Raw genomic sequence first — 14,052 nt, 5'->3', positions numbered from 1 at the left:
AGGTTCTGTTCTGTGACAGTACCATTGTGATGCTAGCATGTTGATTGACACTTGATTATCATGTGACCCTGAATCAATTTCCATGGCAGCATGTCTGTGATCTATAGAATTGAACTTGGCATTGTCACCTGTGGGATGTGTGATGTGATGCAGAATTAAATATAATCCTGTGACATTAAATTCAGCTTATGATTGTATGGAAACCTTTCAAACTGAATTATCTACAGATTCTATTCTGTGACTCTACCATTTTGATATCAGCATCTTGCCTGACACTGGAATAAGATCGTTTTGAAAGGCATTGTTTCACTTAAAATTCTGTATGGAATTTATGGACATGGAACCTTGCAAACTGGAGCATATAATGGATGAAGCAGTAGGATCTTGGTATCTTGTATCGGTTATGACTGCTGCCTGTTATTATGTATTAAATTTGTTATGGTAGGCTATGAGTGGATCTATCATTATGATTGTGTGATTTTGCATTTCAACCCAGGACTGTGACCTCACTTTAATTGTTGTTATAGATGTCTTAATGCAAGATGAGATGGATAAAATCAGTGGCTATGTCATTAAGGATATTTGTGCTTATTATATTTCAGAAATTTCAAGCGTTACTGGGCATTGATGCATCTAATAAGGTGTTCTCAATCCCTTAAATGGATGAGGGTGATTGGGTTTTTAATAGTAGAGACTCAGAGTTGTTTGTCTTTACTCTAAGTTACTGATTCGGGTACAGATACAGGTATGGCATTTTTTTTCCCCCTTGGGTACAGGTACGGTTACATCCATACATGTGTGTGTGTGTGTTCAAATATCAAATTTATAAAATATAAACTATATCAGTGTATAACTATAAGTGATTCTCATAAATCCATAATTGCCAATAAATATAAAAAAATAGAATATTTTGATACCTCATTCATTAATAGCAAAAATGAAATTACTTAAGTCTCAAAATGTCATTACACACTGAAAATGAAAATTATAATCTATTTTAATATTCATGTTCTTTATCAAAAGCTTCAAGACCAATATCAACATTTGCATAGTCAATTGGATTGCCACTACATCTAGCTGTATCAAGTGCAGAAGTTGGTTCAATTTAATTTTTCAAACATTTGACAAAATGCCAAATCATTAACAACACAAGGAAAGTGATTTCACAAAACATAAGCAAACAGCTGCTACATACGCATAATGTAAATCAACTGAAATCAATCTCAGTAATGCTGATATAAAGTTTACTAACCCCGTGTTCATAGGTATAGCTCACAAATGCGCTCACAAATGCAATCAAAATGATATTTAATTGCTTGCTTGCCAGCATATTCTAATAAAAAATGCTGTCACAAAATTCTGAGAGTGAAACTGAGGTTTTAATTTATGAAACTATGCTTGGGTGTGGCTCTTGGTACTTCCTGGATGCCTGGGTTCTAGGAAGAACCCAAGCCGTACCCAAACCATGTCCGTAATTGAATAGTACCTGTACTCGAACCTGGGCTAAACAAAAGAACCCGGTATCTTAGTCTTTACTAGATTGATGTCCTTTCTTGGCTCATTTATGTAGTGACTTGTATCTTGATTATTGTTGATTGTACTCTGAATTTAGCCCAGAATTGCGTCTTGTTTGTTTAAGAGAATGTAATTTGGATATGATTATTTTGGTGGGATTCTTGGTACACAAACCTCTGACCGAAATGGTTTGGTCTGAAACCTTGTGCATTGGTTTGCAAGTGAAATAAAGTCATATGAACCGCGCAAAGAGTTGACTGTTTTGTAGTTGTTGGATATGATCTTAGTAGAGAGCACTGTAGTCATGTGAAGAATGTACCTTTAGTCCTAAGTTAATATTAAGGAGTAACAAATGGTTGCTATTGCTAGAATTACATTATGGGATGGCTTGGGTAACTTGGATTACCTTAACATGACTGTGAATAGTTGCTTTAGTATAGCATCTCTTTATACTCAAAGCAAAACTGTATTAGAGACTAAACCTCTATCTTGGCATGAATGAACCCAATGGATCTATGGTACACTGAACTGTTAAATATGACCTAAGAGCACAAATCAAATTGGTTTCTAGGCTTGCTTAGGTAATGTGATTTAGAGCCATAATTGTTCCCTTGGCATTAACTCAGTAATGAGAAGTCTTTACCATGAATTGTGTATCAATATATTATCTTCTTTGTTTAACCATCTTTGTGTAGGAATTATCCTGACTGTGTCGTGCTTTGTGAACGTGAGTTATTAAGGAACTCGCACAGGGATGTAGTTACTCCTTCATTCAACGCTTTAAAGTTGTAAATCAAGAAAAATATTACATACTTTACATTTGTGTTTATTTGAGACTTTTGAGAAAGAATGTGTAATGTTCAATTTTCATATAAGGATTTAGATGGTTCTATTTCCTTTGTATAAGCAAAGATGTAAATCAATAGATACATAATTTTGTATGATTTGAGTCCTCTTTTCTTGAAACCTTCTTCTAAAGAAACCTTTTAAAGGGGTTAAGAGTTGAAAAAAAAGTCCATTTAGGATATATATTAACATTCATAGTGAACATGTCAAAAAAGGTTCTTAAATAAATATCATAGTACATCTTTAGGATGGAAAATATTGTTCCTTGGAATAAATAAGTGCTATTTTGGACATTCTCTTTATGAATAGTGGTATATTCATGAAATGGACGATGTAAGTGGACTTTGTAAATGTTGGTTAGCCTTTGACTAGAAAATGTGAATGATTAGTCATTTCCCTATATAAATTAAATGGGCATACATGTTGTCACTGACTATTCACTTTAAGTGAAATAAAATTGCTATCTTATAGTGAACTAGATGATATTGGGAATAAGAGTTGTTTCAAATTATTAGGGGCACTATCTTATGATACTCTATTGTGGCAAATTGTCAACATTGAAAAATAGGAAACTTCTTCCATGTTGGTTCTCTTGTAGTCACCACTAGAATCAACTATGTATGAGTGATACGCAATATTTGTCTTTGAGGATCAAAGAATGAATAGTGTTTGGAATTTTATAATTAAACAAAAATTTAGCTCCAAAGTCCTTGGTGGACAATTATATGTGAGTCACCACCTCAAACAATAGCGTACTTGGATAACATCATTGTTTGTTGATTTGCGTTTTAGAATAATTAGTGGTTGATATTTGTTTCTTTCATTGCAAGAAAGTTAATATTATCCAAGTAAGCTAATGTATAGTATTAGATATAGTATTAGACTTAATTAAAATGATTTGCGTTTTAGAATAATTAGTTGTTGATATTTGTTTCTTTCATTGCAAGAAAGTTAATATTATCCAAGTAAGCTAATGTATAGTATTAGATATAGTATTAGACTTAATTAAAATAAAATAAATGTATTGGTACCAAATGCATCAAAAGGAGATGATTAAACTAGGAACAATATCATATGAACTAGGAAATTAGTAAGAACATTAAATTTGGAAGGAATGCTAACTGTGATATCAATGGATTATTCTTTTTTAGACATTGGTGTAGTTAGGCTGGAATTAGCAAAATATGAAAAATGGTGTAGAAAATATGATGGATGATAGCAGAGACGTGCCATGAGAATGATTGCTAAATTAATGCTTGTAGCATCCTAAATTGTACTCCCTTACAATTTTGTCCTCACTTGGGCCCCAACTTTGGTGTTCGTCCCCTAAGGCCCGATTGAAGCCTTGATTTTGCTCACACTATGTATTTCACTCAAATTTTCATAATTTGCATTTCCTTCCCCAAGATCCTATGACCTTGATGTCTAGGACCAGGGCGCTGGGCGCTCTAGTCCTTAGGGACTAGGGCGCCCAACGCCTTGGACCTCTTCAAAAGGGCCCATTTTGGGGCCTCATAATAGTAACATGATTTGAGTGGGAATCTAAATCCTGTGTTTGCTCATGTCGGAAAAATAATTTGTTTTTCGGCTAGCATGTATAAAAGGAGGTCTAACCCTCTCATTTTGATAATCAATCCGAAAAATTCGAGTCCTCAATTACATCCAACAAATTCAAGTGAGCAAGCAAGCAATCTTCTTTCAAGCATAGGAGCAGAAGTAAAGTCAAGATTCAAGCATTGGAGATGACATTCATTTTCTATGTTTTGTGAAGACTATCTACATGAAACCCTAATTCCTTGTCAAGACAAACAAAACTTCATTAAAAGGTATATCATTAGTGTTTAAGACATTTTTCAGTCTTTCCCTCAAAAGGAAAGCATTTCCATTACAGTACCGCATTTACATTTCAATTCTATTTCATAGTTAATTCCAAAACTAGGGTTTGACCTAAGGCAAACCCCTATTCCCAACCATTTTTCCTTTTCTACTGTGTGCAGGAATAGTTATAGAGCTGTAATTTTTCAGAATCGACATTGTTCGCAGAGATGAATAGGTTCCCTTTTAAACGATGAAAAGTTCGGAGGACTAGTGCAACCGACACTCTGGTCCCAACAATTCAGGTCGACCTTCTGGGAACAGATTTGAACACTCGCATATTGCTCAGATCCGGGGTCTCGGCTTTGTTTGAAGACTGTAGTTCACTATTTATGCATAATTTATTCAATTTACACATATTTAACCTAATTCAGCATTATTAATAAAATCATTTGAATTTAAAAGGAAAGAAGAGGCACATCTAAAACCCTTGGAATTTGATCTAAATCTTGGTCTTTTGGCTTAGATCTATCAAATTCCATCTTTCCCTAATGTAATGGTCTCTAAGTAAAAAATTAGTGGTCTTCTTACATGTAATGGTGGAAACCCTAATTTACCCATTACAATGCCATAATTGCATCATTGTTGAATGTTGTAGGCCAAATCTGTAAACTTAGTTTGGTATAAGGCTTAAGCCACTACAATGGAGGTGATGATGGTGGGTAATAATTAAGACACACTTAAGAAGGATAATTGGCACAATTAGCTTGTATGAAATTGATTAATAATAATATAGCAAGGAGATTGTGTAATATGAGATTACTTGAATTTATCTAGATTCAATTGAAGGCTTGGTTGATAATGATTTGTTGTTATCATGGCCACAAACTATTCAAGTCCAGAGTTACTATTTCATGCTATCAAAAAAATAGGGCACCAATCTTGCATAGTCAATGGCTTAGAAAGAGAAATGACTATTGATTGGCTTTGTCTTATCCATCTTGGCATCGATTTTTATGATTGATGTTGTACTAATTGCTAGTATTGGAACTTTTCAAATTGAATTCCTTTTAATAGAACCGTGACCATTGTGTTTAATGTTGGCAAGGTCTCAATGTGCTAGAATTGATACAACATAAATGACCTTAAAGATGATATGAAAGTATACAACTAGTAAATTAGATATAATGACCACCCAAAAATATTGAAAGATTTGTCTGGGAACTTGTCAAGGTTAGGGTATTTATCTCATATGAAGGAAAAAGTGACAATTATGAGCTTGACATCTGTAATGGAAGAAATTAGAGGGATGTTTTTAGTTCTCCATACAAGTTGTGCGATGAACTATAAAAAAGGCTACCAATAATTCTCCATGTGGATCAAGGATCTTGTAAGGAGCGATTGGAAATCATCAACACCTTATTTGTCATATTCCTCTAGACAATTAATTCTAGAACTATCCAATTGGATCTAGTTAGCCATAAATTTACTTTGGTTAATTTAGAATTGATTTGGTAGTGGCATCCCTTTCTTATATCTAGGGGCTCTTGATTTTTGGCACAAATAGATTTCCTCTTTCAATTAGAGGGAAGATGGCTAATTAATTAGATGTTATTCCTTCACTTACTTTGCCCTTGATTGTAGTTGGATTTAGATATGCTGAAATTTGGAAATTCTTTTCCTTTGATTATTGTTAAAGATCTCTTTGATTCATATTGTGAGTTTCTTCCTTAAGAAACATAGCTTCCCAAGGAATTGATACATGTGCAAAACCTAAATGGAAGGAAATTCTAACTAACATGCTTTAATCAATTGAGTGAAATGCAGATGTTTTTCAGTATATATTTGCATGCTTAAAGGGAAAATCGGTGTGGTTGGTGAGAAGTATTGCCTTGTAATATGATATTGTGGTTCCATGTATGTAGGTTGCAATTTGTAGTTGAAAATAAATCCTTTCTTTTGATATTATAAAGTTATCTATCTTTTAGGCTCTACTCTAGGTACCCATGTTCTATTTTGCTAGGCTTGGAAGTTCTCTACATCAATGAGTGATCAACTTGTATAGTATGTTAATTAAATACACTTTAAATGGAAATTTTCTTATTTTTTGAAGATGCTACAATGTTTTTGATCAAGTGAAAATAGGTTTTGAAGGGCCCCCGAAACCCTTTACAACAAATTAAAAGATAAAGCTTTGAAAGCCTGACTAGATAGAACAACCGAAAACAAAGACAGGGACTGCCCCAAAAGACAGTAGGGCCAGTAAAACCAGCCCAAACAACCAACTACAAAGGCAACTCATTTGGCCTTGTGGGAATGAAGAGTCATATCAAAAGAGGGCTTGGACGACTTGGAATGCTTTCCCTTAACAGTAATCCAACCATCTTCAACTTTAGCTGCCGCTACAGACCAATCCGAAGGGCCCAACACTGATCTTTCCGGAGTGGAAAAAAGGTTGCCAGAAGAGGGAGCAACAACCGTCGTGGGAAAAGAGACAAAACCAACAAAAGTTGTGCCAACACCCTTTGAATCAGTCGGCGAGGTAAGAGGTACCACCGTCACGGACACAGGATCACCACTAATAGGAGGGACAAAAGTTGTATCAACACACGAAGAAACCGACGGGGTAAGAGGCAACAATCCGTTTTCAGTAGAGGGGATAGCAGCATTCAGTATCACAACAACATGAATCAAAGAAGCATCCTTAGTGGCAACCGAAGATTCTTTCATTGTCACCAAAGAGTCCGATCCAGCCAAAGTAGAAACCCCAGCATCATTAGGAGATTCTACAATGTTGAATTCCCCTCTAGATATGATTGAAATATAGTTGGCTTTTGCAAATCAAACTTACATTTCAGCTATATAATACTTCTTAGATTTTATCATGTGAATGAATGTAGACACTAAAAACATAATTCAAAATCTTGTATTCATAAGAATGAAAACTTGGTTGATAATATTTAAAAATGTTCCAAGTAATTGTGAAGCCACCAATTGGGAGCATACCAATAGATCAAAGATATTGCCTAAGATAACACTTGAATCCTTCTCTAGATTGCTTTTGGGGCCTCAAATAGATATACACCAGTTTAGGCATGCCACGTCTACTAATGTGGTATCTTCTAGTAAGAACATATTTAGTGCTATTAATTGTGTTATATTACAAAGAAAACTCTAGTTATTTTTAGTCACAACCCTTTAACTCTCATGGACATGATTTTCATGATGATAAAGGATTCAGTAAAGGTACCATGATTTACAAAAGACTAGGATCACTTTCCACGTGTAGTGTCTTGATTAATAGATATCACTTGGATGATACTTGATAATTTCATCCTAACCCTAAATTTGAGTCTAGTGTGTGTGATAATCTTGTTTTATGTTGGCTGGAATTGCCGAGTGTTTTGGCATTAGAATGAGAAGATGCTTTATTTTTCTCAATTTTTGGGTTGTAATATCCATGGGCACTTTAGAGACTATCACTTATAGGTCACTAGGTACAATGATTTGGATTGTGTAAGGATGTTCTAAAGGGAGCATAGGATATCCATAAGAGGATGCAATAGAAAGAGGTGCTTCTACCTGGGTGCGAACTAAGAATACAAGTGGTTGGATATTAATAGATTTGGTTGATTTGAGGCAATTTACCCTTATAGGAGTAAGCCTTGTTCTTTTGGTTCTTATCACCATTATAGGATTTAGTGTTGCATTTTGATGATATAGTTGGTGTGGGATGGATTTTGAAAGATGAAATTGGAATTACTAAATTGTAATGGAGTGAGATTCAAGTGTATCTTGAGTAGATATTTTTGGATTTACAACCTAGGTGACATCATAGGTGGTGCTTGTTGGTAGATGAGACTACTAAGTGGCTTTTGTTGGTGTGGTGCAATGTCACTTGGAAACATATGGATTGGGTATTTGTGATTGTCATATTTGACAACACAGCGAGATATTATTCATAATCAAATTGTTTCCAAAAATACATCATAGTTCCAACAAAATACTAGTAGACAATGGTTTCTTGAAATTGATAATACTATAGATTTGCACATGATTTAGTATCCTAGATTGAAAAGTAAGTTTAAAGGAAAATATTAACTCTTGAATCATGCTACCTATTTTCCTAATCTAATGTTCCCTCTAATATTCATTAGCAAGGGGTAATCTCATCCATACTTAGACAAAGATTGGTAGTTCATCTATAGCATTGAATGATGTTGCCACAAATTTACTAAATAAACCATATTTGTTCTAGACAAAGGGTCTCCCTTGAAAGAAATTCATTTTCTTCTCTAATTGAAGAGATGGTCAAAAAAATAGTTCATTGGTCTTAGGATCACATTGACCATTCCATTTGGCTATAAATAATATTGCATCCAAGATTTGATTGTTTTGAGCCCATGACAGTGCCCCATAAATCAACATATTAGCACTTTTTTTAGAACTTCCAAATTTGTGGAGCTTAGATTCTATTTCATTCAATGGTGAATGAAACTTTGAGAGGATTTTCCATTTTTGGGTTATAGTCATTGCTCATTTTGTTGGAAAGGAAGGCTTTATGAATGGTTTTTTAGTAGGGTGATCAAAGAAATAAAGACCGTCTTTAGAAGGGTGAGGAAGTTCTAGGCTTCCAATATATTCAAAGAAAGGGGAACAAGAAGATGAGGTGGCCATGATCTCACTTCAACCAAGGTCAAATGGGTTGATATTGACAACAAATTTGAGAATGTAGGAGAAATGATGATCAATAGAAAGGGTGGATTGGATAAAACAAGAGGCTTGGGGCATGTAAATATCTTTATTGAGCTTCAAATAGGGGTGGATTAATGGATGTCATGGGTATCATCATTTAAAATTATTTACATATTAATAAAAATAGTATATCTTTGTCTTTACTACCTTCTTCATCTCCTATTTCAATTGTAAATGCAATTGATATTTAGTGGTTGATATTTGGTGGTTTACATTTCTGCATCAACTTAAGCTTGGTTTTAGTGCTTGTCCTATACATTGTGTAAAATAATATATCAAAGGCAAAATTTTCCCCAACAATCTATAGATTTTAAATGATCTTATTTTTTAGTGTATAGTTATTGTTTGGGTCAAAATGTATCCAAGAAAGCTACTTTTATATACCTCATCAAAACTATGTTTTCCATGAATACACGGATGAGGGATCAAACATAAGCTTCCATGACAATCTATAGACTTTGAATTTTGTAACTTTAATATTTATTAGTGATTTTGTAAGAACACATACAAAAATAGCATCTACACACACCTTGTCTTTGTAATTTTCAAGAACTACATTTACCACATTCTTGCCAATTTCTGTCTCCTGCATATAAGCATGAATAAAATCTACCAACTCATGTATATGAGTATGAACCCCTGTAAGACAAACAAAAAATGATATGACGAGGATAACAATTTAATATAACATATCACATAGGTTCTTCAAATGCAAAAATGTAAGTTGAGTAGTAGAAATTATGTAATTGAGATCAAATAGTTAATGTTTTTAATGAAAGCAATTCTTTGAAATGTTTACTAGATGACACTATTGACACACTATTGTTTTCACTAGTCTAACTCAAGTACTAATAATTTGTATAAAGATTTTATGTCTTGCCATTGTTCAATGAAATGCATTTGTTTGTTAGCATTCTATCTTTTTGCTACAAACCCAATCAAGTAGAATTGCTAGCTATTAAGTTTTGATGTGTAATTCTAAAAATATCTCTATCTTCTTGATTTCTTTCCTTTCTACATACATTTTTTTTAACAATCTTTGGTGTTTTCCCTTTTGCTCAAAAAATACAGAACTACTTTACTTTTAAATTATATCTACTAACATCTTTGCTTGTGTGTGTCATAATTCAAATTTGGAATATTTTGAAAGCATCAATATAATCAATCATTAAACAACACAAACAAAACATAGATTTATTTAGAATGTACTAGCATCATAGAAATCTCATATGTAGCTTGCTATTAAGCTAGATAATATTTTCACAATTTTACTAAGGTATGTCTAACCTACTCATCAACTATTGCTACCCATATTACAAATTTCAAGAAGGCTTGCAAACTAAAGTAAACCTAAAGAATAACCATTGCAATGTGATTTTACAAATTTAGTCAGTCTCTAAGTTTTGTTGAACTTGAAACCATTTTTTTTTATTTTTGAGGAAAATGTGAATTCAATTATATGCTAACATGTCTATGTCAACTCATTCAAGTTGGGAGTTTAAGGTCAAAATCAATCCAAATGTGGGATTCTAAGTGGGACCATAGTGGTCCTAGTTCTCGCTTTTGTTTATAGTCTTGTTTGGCAGCTTGGTTGTGTTGTTTATGGCCTATTTGGGCCTATTTCATCCTTCCTTTTGACAACTTTTATTTCTTTGTACAAGGGTCTAAGCTCTTTTAATATCCTTAATTTATAAAAGGTCTATGTTTAAGGCATGTAAAATTATAGAGAACACCTATTATCAATAGTAAATAAAATAATAAGAATCAAACTTAATTATTTTGCATTTAAATAGTAGAAGGTTATTATTCATTAAACTAAATTTAAAATAAGGGATAGCCATTGCAATGTGATTTTCCAAAGTTAGTCTATCATTTTTGTTGAGCATGAAACCTAGTTTTTTCTTTTTATGAGAAAAAATGTGAAATTAATTATATGTCAACATGTCTATGAGACCTTCAATGGCCTTGAGGTTTCTACTCCTGCTGCTCTTGTTCTGCAGTTTGCTTCTGGTGTTGTTCCTGCAACAACTGTTTGCTCCAAGTGTTGTTATGCAACAACAATTTACTCTTGTTGCTGTCAAAAAATTTAAGGGGATTTCCTCGCTTTATCCTACTTGCAATGATGTCTCTGTTGTGCATTGCACACACTCCCTGTTGCCGACAGGGTCCCCCTCATTTCTTTTCCAGCCTTCGTCCTGCTGAGTTTCAAATTTAATTTTTATCCGCCATCTTTGGGATCCAACAAGTGGTAGTGAAGCAATGAGCTATGTCAACATTAGGAGATGGGGCGTCTGTTAGTGTTAAACCGCATGGCTTGGGGGTCCTGCATAGAGAGTCTCACAATTTGAATGCCCAAAATCAATCCAAGGGAGACTGAGTTTTAGCACAAGCTCGAGAATCGGCTAGATAGGCAAGGGTGTCAATTGTACCGGGGTTTGCAAAATCGATTTAAAGGGGCAAATTCGGTTTCAAGATCAGGCTTTTCAAAAGGGTCTTCTAGCCCGAAATTGCAAGCATAAAGGGCGTTTTACTTTCTAAGATTTCAAACTCCTTGTTTGACCCGAAAATCGCTTGATAGGGAGAAAATGCTAAAAGTTTAAAGCTTGCAAAAGTGCTTTCCAGGCCAAAAATGGAAAAGATGAAGTAAAGCGTTTAACTTAAACTTTGCAAAATCGTTTTCTGGCCCGAAAATGAGGAAAGGCATTATTTCTAAGGTTTGCAAAGGGTCATTCTAGCTCGAAATTGGGCAAGTAGCCAAAAAGTTAAATAAAGAAACTTTTCAAACCATCCTTTTTGCCTGATTTTTGAAAATCACAAAGCGTTATAAACTTAAAACCTTTTCAAAATGCCCTTTTACCCCAAAAATCGCTAAAGCGTTGGAAATGGCGAAGTTTGCAAAAGTGAATTCTAACCCGAAATTGGGCAAAGCAAGTGAAATCGCGAAATTATAAAACTTTTCAAAAGGGCCTCATGAGCCGAAAATGCCAAATCAAGTGAAAAAGGCGTTAAAATAAAAACGATAAACCTTTTCAAAATGCCCTTTTTCCCTAAAAATGAGGAAAGGCGTTATTTTTTTTTTAAGTTTTGGCAAAAGGATCATTTAGCCCGAAATTGGGCAAAGCAAGTGAAATCGCGAAATTATAAAACTTTTCAAAAAGGCCTCATGGGCCGAAAACGTAAGAGGGAAAGGAGTTAAAAACGTCTAAACTTTTCAAAATAACCCTTTTGGCTGAAAACGACAAATCATCGGTAAGGCCTTCCCTTTTGAAAGCTTGCAAAACGCCCCTCTAGCCCGAAAAATGTGCAAAGAAGGTAAAAATCACGACAAGTAAAAAGCGTTCTTTTTTGAAAGTTTGCGAAAGCCTCCCTCAGCCCGAAAATGGGCAAATCCGAAAAAGCGCAAAGAGGGTAAAGATTGAGAAGGGTTAAAAGGGGCGTTAAACTTTGGGATGTTTGCATTTCAGTCTCTTCTACCCCGAAAATAGCTAAGGATCCAAGATCGCGAACCAAGGAGGAAAAGAGGTATCTTCAAACACTTGCGTTTTATGCTTCCAGCCTGAAAGGGCAAGACAGTTGGAATGGCGTTAATATCTTAAGAGGAAAACTTTCAAAAGGGAAAACCTCGCCGTCCAATATCGCGCGGGTTATGTGTGAGACATTTTAGTCTTTAAAACCTCCAAGATCACGAGGCACTAAAACCGCGAATGTCTACATTCTTCCTGTTTGGTTTGAAAGTCGCTAAAGCGTCCAAGATCGCGAATTCAAGTCAAGGAAGACAAGCCGCGGGGTTTTGAAGGGATCCCTTTTCTTCGAAATTTCAAGAATTGCAATTTTGTAAGGGTCGTTTTAGCCGAAGTTCATTCATTGATTGGACAAGTCGTCAGGTATGACTCGTTTTATTTCCATTAAATCTTTAATGAATGCAAAACTGATCGCTATGCTTAGCGGATAATGGAAATTTAATCAGATGAAATTTCGTAGATCACAATTTTCTTTTGAAAGGTATCAAGCAAAGCTTTAAACATAGCGCAAAGTCAGAGCCAGCTAGGGAAAGTTAACCTTGAAATGTAAAAAATTCAGACTTAGGAAAATTTGAATATTTTGAAAAAACTGAGCTTAGGCAAAACTTTTTAGGCAATCGTTAAAAGACCCAAACCCCTAGCTGCAAAATTGAGCATTTGTCCGCACCATCATAGTTAGTCGGAAGTGGCACCTTTTGGAGCTCGCTCCATATAACAGATTTAAACAATCCAGCTTAATTTCCTATTTCATAACATTTCGCTTCTAGATAAACAAGCTCTTTTCCTAAGGCATCGTACTTTCTTGAAATTTCGGTTTTCCCATTGATCCTTATGTGCTAACATCATCCTCTATTTTGACTAACCTGTTCACTTCCTTCATCTCGTCTCGTAATTCGCATCCGATTGTGCAGGATAAATGCCTAAATCGGCAGTAGAATCCTCAAAAACACCTGATGCAACCGGAACATCTCGGGTCTCTAAATCTGACATTCCCCGCAGAGGCGAGAAGATGAAGTACTAGTACCATAGAGGAGGAGTGAGGGAGTCAAAAGTCCAGAGCATATGGGAGAACATAGGTGATACTGATTTGGGCCACATAGACATTCAGGATTTCAGAAACAGGGTATATTCTCCTAACGCCTATGGCAAGCCTAGGCGGATGATGGAAAGTGGTATCGCTCAGGCAGCAGGTTTCCCTCCATCCGTGCAAAATTATGAGCTAGTAGTTGAGGCTGCCCGACATTATTAGCCAGAGACCAGATTAGTAGTTCTAGAAAATATGGTGCTAGCTGATTTCACAACTAAGGCCATTGGAGAAGCATTTGACATTCCATTTCCTGATAATCCCATTGCTACAACTATTGATGAGGCACAAGTTGCTTACGACATGAACCCTGCTAAATGGAGGACATTGATAAACGAAGAATGGTATAAGGAGAGAAGGCCTCCGAGTATTAGGATTAGTAAAAAGACCCCCAGAAGTGACTTTCATAATGAGCATGGTGATATGGTCACCTTACTCAGCTAGGTTATGGGACTCCCTCAGTCTAACTTTTTTGAAGAGTGGATGTTCTACTTTACGGAGCAGGTCTTTGTCGGG

The 14,052-nt window shown here is 35.0% G+C and overlaps 1 protein-coding gene and 1 long non-coding RNA gene across 3 annotated transcripts in view; one reads left to right on the top strand and one right to left on the bottom strand.

Annotated features, from left to right (window-relative positions):
* Positions 1-14,052, bottom strand: part of LOC131043799 (DNA (cytosine-5)-methyltransferase DRM2) — a 153,997-nt gene that overhangs the window by 7,498 nt on the left and 132,447 nt on the right. For both annotated transcript variants that reach the window (XM_057977032.2, XM_057977033.2), the window contains exon 7: positions 9,461-9,570. In XM_057977032.2, coding sequence (XP_057833015.2) covers positions 9,461-9,570 — 110 coding nt within the window. The remainder of the gene's footprint in view (positions 1-9,460; positions 9,571-14,052) is intronic.
* The window catches only part of LOC131043800 (uncharacterized), a 57,639-nt gene that overhangs the window by 14,031 nt on the left and 29,556 nt on the right, over positions 1-14,052 (top strand). The gene's annotated exons all lie outside the window — the stretch shown is intronic.

Source organism: Cryptomeria japonica, chromosome 7, assembly GCF_030272615.1.
Source record: "Cryptomeria japonica chromosome 7, Sugi_1.0, whole genome shotgun sequence".
Classification (NCBI taxonomy): domain Eukaryota; kingdom Viridiplantae; phylum Streptophyta; class Pinopsida; order Cupressales; family Cupressaceae; genus Cryptomeria; species Cryptomeria japonica.
Note: the sequence above shows the minus strand (reverse complement) of the source record. Positions and strands in the feature narration are given on the sequence as shown.